The sequence below is a fragment of the Passer domesticus genome, chromosome Z (assembly GCF_036417665.1).
Source record: "Passer domesticus isolate bPasDom1 chromosome Z, bPasDom1.hap1, whole genome shotgun sequence".
In the NCBI taxonomy this organism is placed as follows: domain Eukaryota; kingdom Metazoa; phylum Chordata; class Aves; order Passeriformes; family Passeridae; genus Passer; species Passer domesticus.
In genome coordinates, this window is record NC_087512.1 from 18,306,649 (window position 1) to 18,326,534 (window position 19,886).

General features: G+C 40.5%; 1 protein-coding gene and 2 long non-coding RNA genes across 3 annotated transcripts in view; 2 read left to right on the top strand and 1 right to left on the bottom strand.

Moving 5' to 3' along the window:
• The window catches only part of LOC135289781 (chondroitin sulfate proteoglycan 4-like), a 36,477-nt gene extending 30,928 nt beyond the window's left edge, over positions 1-5,549 (bottom strand). The window contains exons 1-2 of the mRNA XM_064403614.1: positions 5,388-5,549; positions 154-317 (exon numbers count right to left, since the gene is read on the bottom strand). Of these exons, the coding sequence (XP_064259684.1) occupies positions 154-317; positions 5,388-5,469 (246 nt within the window). The 5' untranslated portion in view covers positions 5,470-5,549. The remainder of the gene's footprint in view (positions 1-153; positions 318-5,387) is intronic.
• A 126-nt stretch (positions 5,550-5,675) lies between these two features.
• Positions 5,676-12,163, top strand: LOC135290132 (uncharacterized). The gene is made up of 3 exons (XR_010352839.1): positions 5,676-5,731; positions 10,266-10,370; positions 11,267-12,163. It is a non-coding gene; the product is annotated as an uncharacterized LOC135290132 (long non-coding RNA).
• A 2,363-nt stretch (positions 12,164-14,526) lies between these two features.
• The window catches only part of LOC135290581 (uncharacterized), a 29,074-nt gene continuing 23,714 nt past the window's right edge, over positions 14,527-19,886 (top strand). Inside the window, exons 1-3 of the long non-coding RNA XR_010353345.1 lie at positions 14,527-15,335; positions 15,415-15,653; positions 16,316-16,436. This is a non-coding gene — a long non-coding RNA (uncharacterized LOC135290581). The remainder of the gene's footprint in view (positions 15,336-15,414; positions 15,654-16,315; positions 16,437-19,886) is intronic.

A 19,886-nucleotide genomic window follows, 5' to 3' on the forward strand; every position in this document is an offset into this window, starting at 1 on the left:
AAGCCATAACTTGAAATTATCAATTATATTAAGTGACTTTTAAATTTCTCTAAACAGCAACTTGTGCAGCATTCCTGTTATAGATAACAGCCCTAAGAAAAACTTTGATAAACACAGGCTACACATAATTTTAGGTACAGTTATAACGCATACCTGTACATATCCTGAGCGCAGCTCCATTATACAGTAATTGGTCTTCCCAGCTGCAAGAAGAAGCAGTCCCTGTGGCTTGCTTGTTCGAAACTGCAACTGTAAGGATGTCTGAGGGGACACTTCTGCCATGTTCAGCTCCACAAAGCTACCACCATAAAATGATACTGAAAGAAATAAAGAAAAATAAATAGGAAACACAATCACACACATACACACAAAAAAAAAATCTGTCTTTCTTATTCACACCTATGTTATGTAAACAATTTATATTCTTTTCTATATACTTATTCACATACCAATGAAAATAAACCTCAGCTATCAAATTCACCAGTCCAAGCAATTTAAAAAGAGCACAATGGCCATACCAGAATGGACAAGGGATGAATACAGTCCAGTTTTCTTACCTCCAACAGTAATGACTGGAATGGTAAGAACAGTGCAATTATACTGAATACTTTCAAATAATCCTTAATTTTTGTTTGTTTGTTTCAGGTCTTTTCCTGAGCTTCACACCCAGTCTATTTTGCAGCTGCCACAGAATTTCTCTCTGAAGTACTCCTCTAGTTTCTCTTTGGAAGCATTTTCATCTGCAACATGCTCTTACATCTCCATCAGAGACAATCTATGTCATCTCTACAGAGAAGACACATAAGCCTCCTGTCAGCTGTGTCATTTTCAGATGTTTTCATCCCTCTCTTCCAGACATAACTGCCCTCTTGTTTCCTGTATGCAACTTCCAACCACCCCACCATCCTGTTGGCCAGTCACTCAAATCTGTACAAGCCTCCTTCATTGTCCTCTCCCCTCTTTCCTGCTCTAAGGAACAATAACACCAGTAAGAGTTTTCATTTGACTGCTCACTGCTTTTACTATTCCCATTATTACTATTTTGAACAACACATATCCAAAGACCAAATCCTCCAAAATTCTGCTGGTAACTTCCCTCTGACACATTAAAAAAAAAAAAGTCAATCATTCATCACTCCTATTTAATCAATTACTTAATATACAAAGCCCTGCACTCCAATGAATGCTAAAAAGCCTTTGGCAGCAAACTTTATAAACAGTTTGAAACTCTAAATCTTGGACACCTTACCCACCCCCATCAAGAAAACTCCAAGGGGCTTGTAAGGAACTCTTTAAAGAAATCTTATAGATGCCTTCAAAACTGATCCTTCACATTTGTGTATCTTTTATCCTTTGTTATAATACCTACAAATATGAGTTATGGATGTCAGGCTTACAGTCCCCTGGTAATTATTGTTTTAAATATTAGCATAAAATCTGCCACTATCCAGGCTTCAGTACCAGGGAGTTTAAGCATGAGATCAGATACTACCCTTAGCAAGCAAGTTATTTCATCACCAACTTTTTTTACGTCAACCCCCTCTCCTCCCCTTCCACCACCCCAAAAAAAGGAATTTCAGTATGGGAATCTTCCCAATTAGCAGTAAACACCATTTAGTTTAGCTTCTCTGCAGTAGCCATGCCCTTTCTGAGTGCCTCCTTTATACTAGTAACTTAATCAACTGAGCACGGACCCTCTGCAGGGCTTTTGTTCTTGATGTACTTAAGGAGGATTTAGTAAAAGCTTTGATTCCTTCAAGCAGATCCTTGACTTTTTTTTTCCAGACGTGTCTATTTTCAAATTCCATCTGCCAAAGTTTGTGATGCTTTCAGCTGTGTTTGGATACAGCTTGGAAGAATACCACAAATTAAATATTTATTTTGCAGTTTTTAGCTTCATTCTGAAATAATTTTCTCATTTTACAATCAAGCATTACTGCAGAGGACTTCTGAGGTTTAAATGTTCCAGTTCCTACATTAACTGTCTCCTTGCTTAATCTAATACACTTGGACAACTCCTATGAAGTGTGACTTTGACTCTGAACTGGATTCTCTGCAGAGTATCAAATCAAAGACCTAATTTAGTAGCTCATTCATGAAATAACAATCAATAATAGTATCTAAAAATTTGTTATAGGATATGTAAGAATTCTACGTAGCTTTCCCAAGAACAAGATTTCAGCAAAACCCACAGCCAACAATTATGTAATATCAAGCTATATTAAGTACCCAGAGAAACACAGGAAAGATCTTTACATTACTGAAATACACATATTTCTTCCAAAGAAAGAGTCACCACTGCACCTAGAAAACTGATCCCAAGTGGAACAAAAAGGAATTCTTCCCTTCTTTTAAACTGGAAGCAGTTTGCTTCTAGTTTAAAAGAAGCTTTCATCAAATAGCTCCAATACACCTTGCAGGGTTTAGATTAAATTTATACACTGAGAGGACCTATGCCCTTTGTTGTACACAAAAATGTTATTCTGTAGGGTAAATAAAGAAAGACCTCTTCTTTAAAGCAAGTAGTGGAATAACATAACTAGAGACAAATCCCACGTATAAGTAAGGAGTAACTGATAAGACAAAAAATAGGTTAAATAATTATAATGTTTTTATATTATGCTAAATTCATATATTGGATTTTGGGGAAAGAAATTAAGCAGAGAGATTATGGATTACTCAGTGCAATTTTGAGTAACTTGAATGAAGATGTGAAGTCAGTATTTTGCAGAGTACCATTGGGAAACAGTTTGATATTTACACTATATATGATTTTTCTGGAAAAAAAAAAAAAAGAAACTCAAGTCAAACCTTCTGCCTTCCACAAAACTCCTCAGAGTCAGAATCCATCACTGAAGATGGGGCAGGTAGGCACTGATCCACCAGTTAACAAGATTTCGAACCACCTACAGTGCCTTGGCATGTTTTATTTTACAACTAGCAGAACCTTATTTTTAATATTATTTTTTGACACATTACTTGCTATATCACAGATAAGATCAAATTCCACTGTTGAGACTGAAAAACATCACCACTACCACAGAATACATAATATGGTTTGCTTACAAATCTTACACTCTCCAAAATATGGTGGTGATATTTCAACACACAGGAACTGTGTTAATGAAGGTTTGTTACAAGGACAAATAGCAGAAGTAAGCAGCAGAATGAAAGGTGAAAAAACCTACAAAGAATCAAAATAGGACACCTCATTATGAAAAAACATTCCTCCATTTATGTCAGCTTATCTAAGCTGGTAGCAGATGATACCAACAGCACATAACATACACAGGAAAAATGGAAGTGGAAAAGGAAGCTGCCAGATTCATTGGGAATGCCCTTTAAGGCTAAATATAACAATTATTCAAAAGGGCATTTTCAGGGTTGTTTCACACTTTCTCAGTGTAAAACTTAGTGAGATTATGAGGGTAAATCAAACACTACCAGGAGTGTGTAAGCCTCTTACAGTCACCCAAAATGGACACAATGAAAAATATCCCTCTGTGGAATCTACAAACGCTCTACACACCAGAAACTATGTTTCAAGGTCCCTTCCAAACCAAAGCATTCTATAAATTATATAGAAGATATAAGACAGTCCTGTAGTTAAACCACTGAATGTGAAATGAACAGTGCTGATGTTATTATCTGGTTCTATTACAGAAACTCACTGAAGAGTTGAAAAAGCCTCTTAAAACCTAATTTCAGCGCACTGCCTATAAGAAGCTCATGGGTTTTTTTCCTTCCCAGCCTTTGACTGTTTTCTGCCCTTTTGCTAGACTGCCTCTGGGTGAGGTGATAGCTGTAACAGAACCTGGAGTAAATGAAGAGAGCTGGATTTTAACAAGCTCTCCTGGCGGTGAAGTCGATCCACATGGTCTAGCAAATCTCAGCTTGCAGGCAGCACAAGCAGAGCATCACAGGTTTGTGTCCCTACCAGGTGGTTTGGAAATGCATCATCTGCCTGTGCCTTGCATTGCCTGCAGCGCCAGGGACAGAGGACACTACTCTAACAGCAAGCCATAAAGCACTAGTTGGCCTAACACCACTAGCAGTAATATCCACAAAACCCTTTGTCATGTCATTTCAGGCAATGCTACTATTACTAGAGGTTGCCATTTCAGTGGCACTCAGATCTTCTTGACATCCTTGATATGTCTGAGACATCTCTACGACGAATAAAATAATTCCTCCATCCACTCTGGCTGCAGGGTCTTCACTCACAAAACTGATGAACATCACTTAGAGCTCTATGCATCGAAATTTTCTCATGAAAACAAAAGATGGGTGTATTTCATTTACAGTATCTGAATTTAATCCTTTCATCAATCTCTTCATTAATTTCTGAAGTAAAAACTATTTTTTTAAAGGTTACAATTAAGTATTAGTTCATTTCTAACCAGTCTTCTCAGTTAGTGAAACAGATGCCACACAACCACAGAAACTGACCACTCGACATTTTTAAAGAACATTATAGTGATTGGTTTGTCTCATATGGGATTGCATAGAAGAACAGAAGGTGGGTGAAGGTGGATGAAAAAACACACTTCTTCAACTGCATGCTCAACCAATAGTTTTTAAAATATATGTAAGTAATAAACTTTACCATTCTTTTAAGCTCAAATTGCAATGTACTTCAACCTACATCTAAAGAAACAGAATTTACAGGTTAAGTTTTTGGTTGTTTCAATGGTTTTGATGACTGCCCAAGACCCGCACGTTAATGTGCATCACTACTGGCGAGGTGCCTGGCCTGTCTTGAAAAAGATGCACAAATCTTCATGCACAAGACAGCCTAAGCTGCATGCTAAACCTCAGATACCTGCAGTTGCTGGCTGATACTTATCATTGGGACTACCAGTTCACACGCACGGAGCAGGGAAGGAATTGCAAGGAATATTCCTATAGTCTACCACAGCACTTTTCCTCATGACACACTACAGTTATGACAAGAGGTGGAGGGAAAAGATTTACATGTACGTTGCTTGCAAAGCATCCACGTTTTTTATTAGGCAGTCTGGCTATGTCAGGTCTCAGCGTCTCTGCAGCACGAGGGGAGGCAGGCACAAGGCGGGCTCACAGCCCAGCGGACAGCTCGGCCTTCAGTCTAAGGCAAGGGGACGCCACGCCTTCACAAAATGCCCGCCGTCCCACCACCTGTGCGGCCGCCCCCGCTGCCGGCCGAGGGGCTGCGACGGCAGCTGGCCCGAGCTCGGGGCCCTCGCCGCCCCCACCGGGCCGGGGCAGGGGCACTCCCCGTCGGGCTGCTGCTTTCGCGGGAACACCGGCGACAAGTCGCTCCAGCGCCCCGAGTAGCGCCGGGGCTGCGGCCGGGCCGCCCCTTCCCCGCGGGCGCAGGTGCCTTCCGGCCCCCGCCACGGCCCTACCTGCGAGAGCGGGCCGGCCGGAGGCCAGCAGCAGCAGCAGCAGCAGTGCCGGCCGCAGCAGCGCGGCGGGCGCGCCGGCCATGCCGGAGCCGCGGCCCGGCCGGGCTCCCCAGCGCGGGCGGCGGAGGGGCCGCGGCGCAGCCCTGGGAGCGGCGGGGAGTGCCAGAGCCCCGGCCCCTGTCCCCGCCCGCCGCCCAGGGACGGCCTGCGCCCTCCTCCCCTCCCTCCCGCCCTCCTCACAGCGCAGCCCCTGTGCCGGCCCGCCCCCGCTGCAGGAGCGCCGGCCTGGGACGGGAGACGGGGCAGTGCTTTCCCGTAGTCTCGAGTACCCTTCAGGGCTGTGGGTTAGTGCGTGCTTCGGGTGGGACCGTCCCACACGTGGGCTACAGCTGTTCTCGGTACTCACCCACTGCTTACCCTCTGTCTCCATGGCCTGCCTGTCGCAGTAGGAGGCTGCTCTGAGGGGCCGCAAACCTTACCCTCTGATGGCTGGAGCATCTCCATCCCTCGGAGTGTTTGCATGCTGTCTCTAAAGAAACGCATCACGCTGCTTTAGTGCATAAGCATGTTACAGGTAGACCAAACAATGGTTTCAGAAGGTGAGATGATCACAGAATCAATTAGGCTGGAAAGACCTTTGAAACTGAGGCCGATCTGTGACTAAACACCATCATTTCAACTCCACCATGCCCCTGAGTGCCAAATCCAGCCTTTCCTTCAACACCTTCAAGAGAAGGTGACTCCATCATCTCCCTGCACACCCCATTCCTACATCTAATCACCCTTTCGGTGAAGAAATTCCTCCTAATGTCCATCCTGTACCTCCTCTGGCACAGCTTAAGACCATGTCCTCTCATCCTGTTTCCTGAGAGAAGAGGCTAACCCCCACGTGGTTACACGTCCTCCAACCTAGTTATAGTGATAAGGTCTGATTATAACAAGTACAGGTCGTAAATTAGAAAAAATATGCAGTTCACACCTTCTCACTGCAGTCCTGTGCTTAAAAGTACAAAGTGTCAGCTTAGAAAATGTTTTTAAAGAGCATATTTCAGCCAGTCATTTATAAGACTTTACCACACTTAATTCAAATATGCAGACATGCCTTTAGTTAATGATCAGTGCCAGGAACTGCCTTGCAGTCATAAAATTTTCTGCGATTTTATCAGCTAGCAGGGTGCATTGCAATGTGTCTCAACAGGTTGGTTGTTTTTTTAACTTGTTACTCCCTTACACATAGGACTGGAATCTGTGGCCTGAAATATGACACTAAGCAAGCAGTGTAAGTAACAGATAGCAAAACAGAAAAAAAAAAGAAGAAGAAGAAGAAGAAAAAATGGTGATGGTATGAATATCTTTTCTGGGTCAGCTGTCTGGTTCTTCTCTTCCTTTGAGGTTTGCAATCAGCATTAAGTCTAGATTTTCCTTAGAAATTTTTGGCAGCCTTTGCTATCTTTACAGTTTTAGAATAATGTATGTGACAGCAGGGGGAATCTGTGCCCAGATGGAAATCGTAGAGAGGGATCTTCCTCTAAATATCACTTAAAAACTTTATTAAAGATCTCAAAGGTAGAGGCCTGATAAACTTCATTCACTTCAGACTGGCGCTCAGAGAAGATTTGTGAAAACCTGGAGAAGGTATTGCAAAAAGCTTCTATCTAACATATGAACAAGATCAAAAAGAGGATTTAATTTAACAATTTATAGCGTGACTGATACTGGAAAAGCAGATCTCCAGATGCTCATCAACTAACCCCTATGCTGCAGCAGGAAGGCCTGGGGAAAAGTTTTGCCTTTGCTCATTCACCTGAGTTACACAGGTCTCACTTAACTTATCCCTGCACAGTGCAGAGAAATTTGCAGGGAAAATCGTTGGATTATAGCTCAGAAGGGACAACATCACTTGCACTGTGGGCCTTGAGAAGCAGTAGTCAAAAAATACTGCAGCAAGGTGCTTGAATGAGGGGCACAAGGTAGGTAAAGGAGTGTCCCATACATGAGAGGGGTTTTGGGGCTAAACAAAGACGAGATAGGGAGCATGAGGGCCCTGGTATCACATGTGCACCAGGTGAGGCACATGCGGGAGGACACTGTGCAAGCAGGGGGCACGTCTGTGCTGGACCAGGGCTCCACTGGAGGTCTGAGTTCAGAGAAGGAAAAATAAATAAGCAACATCGCTGGGCTGAGCTACAGCAATGTTGCTTATTGTGGATATGAAAAAATATGAGCAAGCCATATTTTTTTAAATACTTCATGATTCATGGTATAGGATGAAATTTGGGAATATGATGCAGTTATTTTAGATCATCTATTCATGTTATAGCTACCAGTCACAAAAATGTAATCAGTCTCTAGACAGTCATGGCAGGAATCACTGAATTAATACTTTCCTTAAACAAAATAATCTTCTTTTTTGTATGCTCATTTAAAATTTGCATTTTGCCCAAAGAAAGGCAATTGACTCTGAGGCCAATTGACTCAGAGAAGGAGCTGACAGAGCTGGGATTGTTCAGCCCAAAGAAGAGGAGGGTCAGGGGAATCTAATCAATGATTCTATCAATATCTATTCACATGCTCCCAGGTGATGGGAGCATGTGAAAAGAGGGAGTAGGACTTGTTATGGGTGTCCAGGCACCTGTACAAGCTTGTACATTGTACAAGCACAATTAAGCCCAAACTGAAGTAAAAGAAATTGCATTTAAATACAGAAAATCCTGTTCATGCTTGGGATAAAGCACTAAAACAGGTGGCTCAGACAGGGTCTCCATCTTTACTCACACTCAAAACTAGAGAGGGCACAGCCCTGAGCAACAAGCTGGGTGTCCCTACTTGGAACAGAGGGGTTGGTCTGGACAGGCTCCAGAGGCACCTTCCCATCTCAGCTGTTCTGTGGTGCTGTGACTCAGAAATCTTCATGAACATTTAAAACAAGCATTGAGACTTGCAAAGAGAAAGGCCATATCTTGAGCAATGCCTACCTGGCTATGGCTTTAAGGCACATTTTCTGAAGTCATTTAGGATTTTCCAACCATGGGTTCTGCTTTCTTTTAGTGGAATATAGTTTCTAAAGAAATGTGCCAAAGATTTGGATAAATACTATTCCTGTTAAACCATACTTCATCATTGTAAAGCACCATCAATCCACTTCCTTTTTTATTTCTGATTTTCCCATAAGTCTGTGATTTGGGTGGGTTTTTTTTTTCCTTTTTATAATATTTAGCATATATTATTCAAGGATTTATTATGTCTTAAAACACAGCAGGATTTGTTTCCTACAAAAAAAAATCCAGTCATGGAATGGTTCCTGTATGCCAGCTGCGTATCCAGCAGTTGATCTCAGTGGTGAATAGTTCTGCTAGAATGTGTAAAATCATGCAACTAGTTAGTTGACCAAGATCTGCTTGTTTGCATCTGACAACTGTTATCGATATAACGGTTTATTTTTATTTTATTTGGTTGGAAAAGGTTACACTGAGAAGACAGAATTTTCGTGTGGTACTGGAAACCACTTTAAAGATTAGTTCCTATTTAATTTTCACTTAATAATACTCTTTGCAAATTGCTGCTGCAGACAAGAATTTTCAGGGTTCCCATAGGCTTTCAGACAACTGGGGGGAAAAAATTCAAAACCAAGAACAAATGAACAAAAATCCCCCACCAAAGGTCTCAACATATTTTGAAACAACTTCTATCCTATTTCTTTGAATTTGGTAAAATTCTACTGAAATTGCAATTGTGGGTAAGTTATGAACACTTAGCAGAAGTGCCTGGATAAATATAATGGGAAAGATTGAACACTGGCTACACTATCTCAAGTGGAAAATATTGAAGTTCTATTTCCTGAATGGAGGTGCAGAGTAGTGGACCAAAGCTTCTTTATATCACAGATACAAAGCAGTTGTGTATGTATGCTCTGTTGTCTCATCAAAAGCAAGTGCAAACTTTCAGTGGTCCGTACAAATCCCCAAAGATGCTGGCTGGAATGACACTAGAGGGAGTCCTTTTTTCTTGTAACAGCTCCTTAAGTAAATAGTGCCTTATCAATGAAAATGTTGAAATAGAGCTCCTGGGAAAAATGAAGGAACTGTTAATTTAGATGGGATCAAACAGTATTTAACTTCTAAATTCTAAGCTTGCAATGATTCATTAATACAACTGAATTTTTAAAAGGGATTTTTTTTTAAATAAGAGCTTAATTTTTTTTTTCAGTAAAGAGTGTATTTAAAGTCATCATTCAAAATTAATCTCTAACATTATTGTTCTGGTAATTTAAATTACAAGGGACTTGTTCTACAAAGCTATGTTCTTCTTATGATACCTAACTTAAGATTGATAGGCTCTATGTTTTCAAGTTAGACTAAAGACTTTTACTGAAGTCAATGGCAGTTGTCAGCTCTCAGCATCTTGGTGCATCCCACAAGTTACTGAGGTATACTGGTCCATGCATGTTCCTAAACCACATTAACAGTTTTGAAAACTGTAGGTATCTGAAAGTGAAATTCATATGTATGCAGGACTGGAAGTCCTCAGTAGCTCACAATTACAGTTTATTCTGTGCCACTGGGATTGGGAATATTTATTGTGATGTGGCAGATCCTAAATTGCCTAAAGCAAGCCAAAGCTCTATGCTCTGAATTAAGCAGGAGAAAGACAGGCTTTCACTAGGGATCAAAATGCTTCCTTTCTTCCCCATGCCTCAAACCAATACCTCTTAGCCTGCTTCAGGTATTCACCATATTCTTGTCTCTTCCAGGATCTCACAGAATGAGTGCTCACCTCTTGCTCCTCTCCTGATGTTGAGTGAGCAATATTGGGGAGCTCTGAGATTGACTTGGGCATAGGTCATCCAGGAAAATAAAATTATCTTTTTCTGCTCCAAAGGCATAGTCTGAGAAATTCAACACAGCAGTCAGCGCAGGAGGCTGCAGCTATCCTGGGAGGAAGAGGTTTGGAGAACCCAGAGAAGAAATTGATGGAATGAGCCTGGTGGGTAGTGGTGCCCTTTGCTTGCACAGCAGTAGTGTGCCTTTGAGATCAAGCTATTAAGAGGCCAGTCCAATGGAGATCTCCATTGTAGTAATGTTATCAGGGCAAGAGAAAAACCATAGCCATGTAAGCAGGCCATATAGGAAACTTTTCTCCCTTAAATTATTCATGGGGTGGTTTGCTCATCCTCCTTTTTTCCTCTGTGGGTGGTAAGGCTCAATTACATCAGTTTGCAGCTGTATACATCTTCAGGCTGTGCAGTGGAGGATCTTCTGTCCTCACATTCATGCTTGAATTGTCATGGCTGCTCAATTGCTCTAATAAAGGCTGCTAAAGCAGTAGAGTTGTAGAAGAGACAAAGAAGCGTGGGTCTATATTATGATGCCATGGCATAGAGTCTGACTTATCCCCTGTAGGGTAAATGCTAGCAAACACAGAACACTCACCAGGACACTCACCCTGTGATCTCTCCTAGTTACAGATCAAACTGTTGTTGTTTTCTAGCAACACATTTACTTAATTTATAGAATATAGTAACAAGTATAGTAGCTTGCATATTAGGTATTATTGAAGTCAATCTATTATTTTTAAAACAAATTAGGGAAGTGCAAGAAACAATGCAGAAGCTTTAGCTTGTATTATTTTTGCTTGCTTGTTCTGCTCCACTATGTGGAAAATGTGGTTCTTTATCCCACGTGTGTGCTGATTTACATGTATGAAAGGGTCTGAATTTTCACACGGGCCTTAAAAAGAACCTTCCTTAACACCCAAGTTCAGTGTTAAGTGTTGCAGTTTAGTGTCTTCTCTTCTGAAACTCTGTACAAAAATCTCACATAATTTCTTTCTTTGGTACCTGTTTAAAACATCCAACTCCAAAACTGATAATCTTTCCTCAGAGATAATATTTCAGAACTGGGAGTCTTGAAACAGACCTTCATTCCTATCTACCAAAGAAAATCAAATGTCAGTTGGCCAAAAGTCCAGCAAAGAAAAAAACAGCAGCTACAGCAAAACTATGCAAGTTATCTTTGCACAGGGAGGAGACTAGAATGCAGCTTTTGTACAGATCAAAGAAGGCAGAGGAACTCAAAGGGATGATGCGAAAGAAAATGCTTTCATGCCCCTGGCTTCAGTACGCTGAAAGAGATAAAGCAACTCCCTGGAGAGGGCTCCACTTCCAGGACAGTTGTGTATGGTCTTTCTCAAGATATTTGAAGAATTTATGTTCTTAGGTTTTAGTGAAAAATATCATCTCATTCCATTAAATGGCTAAGTTGGAGACTGTACAGGGATCAGAGAGTGAAGCAGCTCAATTACAAGCAGTATGTCAGAATGCTAAATAAAAGTAGTTAAATAGAAAAAAAAAAATCTTTCCTACAGTTTTGAGTTTGGGGGCTTTTTTTGCTGCACTGATTTGTGCAGTTCACTAATACTTTTTGGCTTTAGCAGGTTTTTATACTACTCCTGCAGATCAGAACCTTCAGAGTGTTGTTTGTACCCAGTCTCCTCTGGTTAGACACTTATTCTTCAGGAAAACTACTTCTATTCCTCCACACCAATGTGTTTTTTTCAATTCCCTATGCAGATGGATTCTTCCAACAAAACTAACTCATCCTGGATCAGTGAGAACTGTCCAGTGCCATTGTCACATGACTGTCATTCCTACTGCCTGTATTGAAAACTGCATTTGCAAATGTATTTTGTATGGCTTTGCTTTTTGGTTTACTTATTAAACTGCAGCTGTAGTAAGTTCACACCATTGCTATGCAGCAAACTGTCTCTTTGTCTAAATCAATACCCTCTGCTGATATCTGGATGGGATTCCTGTCTTGCATCAATCTTACAGAGATGCTGCTGCACTGGCTAAACAACCTCTGGCTCATGCTAGCTATTTTCACAGCCTTCACAGTTTTGACTTTGTTCTTACTAAAGCACTTGCATTAGGAGAAATGTGATCCTGCCTTTTTTTTCTGTTAGCCATGGTTACAGAACAATGTTGGCTGTGGGTGAATAATAACATAGGATGGAAGGAACCACCTGTATCATTAAATGAGACCTTCCAGCTACTGCAAACATTACCTCATATAATAATCACTATTACTGAGTTATTGAACTCTATCTTAAAAGCATTCAGATGGCTTGGACTCATCCCTATCCTTTACCTAATGCAATTTTTGCAAAGCTGCCCCTGAACATGATTGGAAACTACTGGAGTTTCAGCTGAAGTTCTTTATGGGTAGTTGAAATTTCATTTTTGCCCATATTACCTTTGAATCAAAATAGCAAACTCTATGTGCTGACATTTTTTTCAATGTATTTGTAGCTGGCACTCTTTTTTCATCAGCCCTGGCTGAGCAAGCCTGCCTTGTCTATCTAGCCTCTTCTCACAAATTAAGTTCTCAGTCCCCTCACTGTTGTTTTCAGCCTTCTCCTCCTCCTTTGTTGATTTGAAAACACCTTGCAGAAACAGAGGTGAACGTAATAATGTATAGCCACTCAGACCTGGTCACAGAAAAGCTTTGTCTCACGCTTTCCTCTCTTTGCTTCAGATGGCCTGGCTCTGCCTTAGACAGTGGACCAGACTGTCAAATCCAAGAGAAATCCATTTACTTCAAACCTGGCAAAGGAGAGGACATTTGCAACATTTTACAAGGGAGATAGCTGTCACCATGCTGTTCTCCAGAGGCTCCAGATTTCTCTGGTTTGGCTTTCTGATAGCAGCCTCTCAGTGATGGATCAGACCAATGGAAACATTGGATTAATAACTATGCTCCCCATGCCCCACATGAGGAGCATGGCTGGCATTGGCATTGGCCTTGTGTCTCAGCAGGGTCTACCATATCCCAGCTGGAGCCTGTGTGCACACTGTGCTAGATTCACTAGCTCTTTAACCCCTATAATTATGTTATTCATTTCATGCACCTTTTAGAACTTTTTTTCTTTTGGTTTTCTCATATCTAAACAAGTTGCCTCATTGCAACTTTTTATGAGAACTCTCTGCCAGTTCTCTTTTGCTGCATCATTGTTATTTATTTGTCTGGGGTAATACAAGTGTTGCACTCCTCCCTGAATAGACAGTTTGAAAACGGTCATAGTCCAATAGTTTAGGAAATTGGTCTGATAAATGACAAGAAAAGAGTGAAATGGTGGACATAGGTGTGATGTGATGACCAGAACTGCAAAGGCAGCCTGTAGGTTTTTAATACTTTGTTATAATGTTACTGTAGTGATTAATAGGGTTAATATTTTATATATAGTAAAAGTTTTGCCACAGAGTTTGGAAGAATGGGATTTGAAGGCTAGGTTGTTGGCTTGGTGCTCTGGTGCTTGAGAGCATTGCATCAGATAAGAGTATGTGAAAAAGTTCATTAGAGTTTTTGAGTAAAGAGAAGATCAAAAGGACCATCAAAGCTACTATCCTTGATGAAGCAGATGACAAAAATTCAGTGATGTATGGCCTTGGACAGAAAGACAAATAATATTACTGACCTGAAGTCCTGCTAGCACTATCAAAAACATTTGCATTGAGCTTCACAGAGCTTAATCAAAGATTTTTAATTTAGTATTTATAGAAACATGGAGACATGGGAGGTCTCGGGGTGACTTGGTCACCAGTAGAAGTGGATTCGTAATGGCTGTAATTTTTGCAGGCAGCAGGAAAAAGTTCTGACGTATCTTCAGGTTCTGTTGCTCTGTGGCTAACTTGTCATGCAGCCAGGTTTCCTGGTGTCTCCCAGCCATGACAGTTTCTTATATGAAGAAGAGGAAGATTGTTTTCATTTTTAATCCATTAATTTCCTGATGAAAGACAGTGTGGATTTGAAAAGCAATGTCTTAACACTTTGGGTATGTTTGACTCATCCTGTCTGACTGATCTCTCACTGCCATAACAAATCTGGTGTGAACACTTTGCTCTGGTGTGTGGTATTTCAACTCTGAGATTACATTTTGGAAGCAGTCCTATATCCCACTCCATTGTCCAGACCAACTGAACTGGAGCCAGTTCACTCTGTGCTGTTACTACCAAAGAATGTGTCAGGGGTTTGGGTGGCCCTGTGGCAGATAGGAGAAAGAAAGATCTACTCTGAAACCAGCCACAGACCTCCACAGCTATAAATAGTGTCCATGGTACCGACTCTATTTTATCAAGTGTTTTCACTACTCCAGGTCATATGCCTTCTATAGGAAGTACTGGGCTCCTAGTGTCTTCCCTACCTGGTGTATGTCATCCATACAACTGACCGTTGCCTAGCCACTGGCCCTGCAAATAGTCCCACAATTCATTGCACATATAGCCAGACACCCTTTCAGACAGGGGCTCCAATATTGGTAATCCAGTCACCCTGTGGGTTTTTTCCAGCTGTCAGACCTTGTGCTAATCCTGTTTACTGCTTTTAAACTGATCACTGATGAAAGTTTGTTTTCTTGGTGTTATTTAAGTAGGAAGACTCAGTACAAAAGACAGAGATGGCATCAATCATCTTAAGATCTTGATGGCTTGTGTTCACCAAGGACTGCTTGTAGAACAAGAAATATGCATTTAGGCCCTGAGAAATCACAGGTGTCAGCAGGGTTCATCTGCAATGTCTTTCAGTGCAAAGTTTTAAAAGGAAATGTTGTTGAGAGTTAGTTTCTCCTTCCAGAGAAGCTTCATGAAGAAGGTCATCTCAGATCTGTGTAGTGCTATTGTTCTTCACCAGGTTCTTCAGGCTAGAATGGGAATTATTTTACTCTTCAACAGTTTAAAAATGGCAGGTCTCATCAAGGCAGGCTAGATCCATGCTTTCCCACTGCCCCTGGGTACTATCAGCGCTAGCAAAACTTGTGCTCTTGTTGAAGAGTGGGTCTAGTGATATAGTGGTTGAAAGCAATAGCTGGGCTTGGTGACCATGGAAGCTTCACTGAACCATGACATCGTATGAGTGTGTCTGAGTTGGCTCTGAGAGCAAAAATAGGGCCAGGTATGTGGAGTGGTAATATTACTTTCCAGATTATATCCAGGCTGCGTCAGGCTTCTTTAAAGATATGTCAACTCTACCGGGAGTTTCAAACTAGAAATTCTTCAACGCAGCATCACTGGAGTCAAAAGGAAACAGAGATGAGTTGCTTCAAAACGGCGGTAGCCTGGCTTCTGGTGATCAGTCCAGATTCTATCTGGGAGACCTAGAAAGGATTGTGGGAAGTGAATAAAGAAGACAGGAAGGAATGTTGGAGAAAAGGAAAAAAATGTGGAAAGGAAAGAGAAGGGAAAGAGAGTCTCCCTTGCTCTCTGCTCTGCAGGTGGTAAGTGTGTGGCAGAGATAGAGATACTAGAAGGAAGAGTGTTGTAACAAATTACAGAAGAGGTTTCATTGACCATTTATTTTTACAGTCTGTCAGTGTTTCCCCTAAAGCTAGGATAATCCAGAGACCTTAAAATTACTTCATAGGCAGACCCCCAAGCTGCCAATTGCAAAGAGCCAATTCCTGTTCTCCTTCAAAAGAGAAGTTTGTTCTCCCCCTTTTTTTATGCTCACAATAAATTGTGATTTTTTGAGGCTCTATATTTGTATTCTTTGCACAGAACAATACTTTTATTGTTACATACTCTGGCCATGCTTCTTCTAAAAACACTTTAGCTTTTAAACACAGCATGTCTGGTTTATTTTGGCTTCCTTTCTCTTTTTACCCAACGTATTAGAAAAACAGACATGTATCTCCATTGCACTCCATATTCACAGCACACTGATCTGTGCCATTTTGCATCTGCTGCCACTGTTGATCTCATGTGATTATTGAGAACCCTTTGTGGCAGACATTGACCAAAACATGCTAAAACTACAAAAGCTTTATTTTCCCAGTATTAACCTAATTTTCTCATTAAGAGTGGCAGAGCCAAACCTAATTCAATTCTTGCAATGAGATCTCAGGACTAAGCACTTACATAGCTGTTTTCTGAAGAGCAGACATCCTGCAAGGACTCCTGCTCCATCCTCAGTCCTAGTGATGTGACACCACTGAATCCAGTTGAACTCCAGTGTTTGAAAACACTGCTGACAATGAGAGCAGCATCAGACCCACCTCATTGTGAGTATTTTACATGTGTCTGTAATTTTTTCCATCCCATTCCTAACTTTGTTTTCAGGTCTGTACCACCGATGCTGATAAAGTCTAATGCTTAATAGCTCAAGATAGAATTTTTTTGTTGTTGTAGTTATTAAAGAATTTGGAGTTTTGAACGAAAGCAGTCCATTGCCTTCCTTTTTTATGAACACCATTTTTCCTGTAGAAAACAACAGGATTAGTCGTTTGATAGCTGACATTTAAGTCGTGTTATGTTGCAGTCTTTTTCCCTTAAACACAATGTTACAAAAATACCTATTGCTCTGACAATCAAAATCCATCTATTGTAAAAATGTCATTAACATTTGGGTTTGCTTGAGGAGGCAGCTTTAATCCTCTGTCTGACAGTCAAACAGGAATGTTTCTGTTATGGGTAGCCTAGGAACTATATTTCGCAGCTGCTCAGCCTTCTTTGAATGCAGCATGACTTCAGAAATATACCCATTGAGAGCACTACTTTCCCTGATATTTAATCTTCTTTCTAGAATATTCCCCCATCTGTGTAGCAGTAATCAAAAGGGAAGTAATAACAAAGGGAGAAATTTATTTCTTCTGTTATTCTTCTCCTTTGACAGAATCACAATGTAGGGAGGGCATGGCTAAGCCCTCCATCCTCCAGCAGAAAGAATTTCCTTTGTGCTTCCAGTCCTCTTACCTGAAAGTGTTGAGCATTCAGCACCTCCTTCCAGTTCCAAAACAAACAGCCAGTTGTTTTTAAAAAGTTGACATCTTGTTCACCTGTCTAGAAAATGGAGTTGGGATTTGTACACATCTTAACCAATCATCTTAACATCTTGTCCCTGTCTCGAAACTTAATATTCCCCTGGTGCTGCTGTTTTGAATGATCAAATTAAATGTTTAACACTTCCTTTATTGTGTTCATTTTCAGTGGAAAAAATTACAATTAAATGTCAGCGTTGCCAAAGAAACCACAAAGTCACCAGTTATTTTTGTCTGTGAAATCACAGAGTAGCCATATAATCTTGCCTATGCTGGCTAGTGAGAATAGGCACATGCTAGCACCAATGTGGCAGACACCACTACAGTATGAGGCAGAGAAAACTTCTGAATTGTGAAAGGAAATGCCTTGGAGACCATTGAGACTTAGGAATAGATATCCATTAGTTAATCACTGGAATTTGAACATTACAGTAATTTGCTTTTCCACAGAGAACTTGTGAAAACTTACAACAGACTAACTGGATCCCAAGTCCAGCTGAGGTAGAAATTGCCTCAGTTCTGCTTCAGTGATTGTTGCAATGATGATTTATACCATCTGAGCATTTGAGTTCATGTTGCTGTTTGTAACCATGGTGAGAAAGGTATATTCCTGTGAGCTGAGTAACATAGCATACTGGAGTTGAATTATTTTTCTGTTTCTAGTTCCTCACTTTCTCTTTATCTTATTAATGTTACAAACAACAGCAAAAGTAGTATGAAAAATACACAAAAATTCAGATATAATATTTTGTAAGTAGCTTTTACAAACTTCACTTGCTGATAAGGGACACAGTAAGTTAAGTTTATTTGTCTGCAAATATTTATTAAATTTGGAAATATTACCCACTATTCTTGTCAAGAGATCAAAATCTTAGATTCATTTTCCAGTGTGAATGTGATTCATTCCTGATGTTTCTGATTACTCATCCCCTGTTCTTACCTTGTTTTCTTCAAATGTAAATGGGGAAATATATGCAGCCTCTGTCTAATTCTCAGACCTGTTTTGGTACATAGGTAAAACTCACTATGTGTTTTAAGACATTCTTAGGAAGCATGCAAGGCAGTCACATTGTTCTTGCAACAATGGAGAATAATGTTTGGATTAAAGTTACAGCATCTTTGTTTATTATCATTTTTCTGGACCCACTGAGGATAGTCAAATAAGCAGTTAACTCTGAAGTGTCTGAGTCTTAGTTATATTCTTGTAGGATGGTGAGAATTATTTTATCTTTCAATTAGGGAGCAAACTCATGTGGGATATTTTGGATGCAATTTTGGAAAGAAAACTGCTGGGAAAGAAAAATGTGGTGAAATTAAATATTTTATTAGATCCATTAACATAAAATGTATTTCATTTTCAGCAGTGCTAAAAAGCAAGCACACTGAAACAGAGTTTGCTTGCATATAGGCAATTGCAAATGGGTTTGCCCGTTCTATCACAACAGATCTGATGTCTTCTTTGTCAAGGGATAGTAAGGGAAAGAAGCAGCCTTACAACTTTTTTACTTGCATTTAGCTGAACTTTATCTTAAACACATGTTTAACCTTGGTTTTTAATCCTAGTAATCAACTGAAAGAATATCTTTAAGAAGTTGTCAGCCAAAAATAGCAGCTCTATTGCCAACACCACCTCCCCTTCCCATCCAACTCTGGCAAATGTTTGCCTTTCTCTCTTTCTCTTCTTATCCAGCCATGTCATCCAACAGGACCAGAGACTGGGATCTGAGAGTATACAGGAAGGCAGCTGGGGAGAGAAGAGATAAAAGCTTGGAGAGGACAGAGATGATTTCTCTTGTTCCTTATATACTTTCTAAGCATCCTGTCTGGCTTATAGGGAAAAGACACCCTATCTGACAACTAGCTTCATGTCTTTTAAAGTGATATCCTTTTCCTAATCTGGTATTTGGAAAACAGTAATGACAATTGATAGTCCTGAAGGGTCATTTCAAAAGATCATTTGAAATAGTTTATTTGGAAACTTTAGAATTATGTCTTGAGTTTTCTAGAAATAAATAAATGGTCCTCTTTTTCTTACTCTGGTTTACAGAACCAACCTGATCTGTACTGTTCTCTCCATCCAACCCTAGAAGTGCCTTTTTAAAACAAACTCAGTGCCTGTGGCCTGCTCTAATGCATTGTCAGATCCCAAATATCATCTGCCACCTGCCAGCCACTGACATACATCTTGATAAACTGTGTTTTTCATTTCATGTGAACTAGGTTGTTCTTGTTTACACCCAGCAGTGTATTGTCCATTGTTCCCTTATTTACTCTCAGAAAACCAATATGTTTCTGGCAGCCTTCTCTTCAAGGAATGTGATGCAGAGTACAGATAAAAGTGCAGGCATCTGTTAAGACGACTGACATTATTCTAACAGTGTAGAAATCATCTGCTTGGGAAGGCAGGCAGGCACAGCCAAACAAAATTGACTGTAGCTTCATTCTGCAGTGGCTATGATAAAACATATGCTTTAATTCCAGGAGAATTAAAGCAGCTGTGCAAAGCCAGCTGCTTACTTCCTAGGCTTCCTATTCATGGCAGGTGTGCACACACTGATTCCTTCAGGAGGAGCTGACATTTACATAGATGCTAAGCTCCAGCACACTTTTAAGGAAAATAGTCTGGATAAAGGCAAAAAAAAACCCCAGGGTTCTTACAATATTAATTGTTCTTGGAAGCTTTAAGGAATGTTT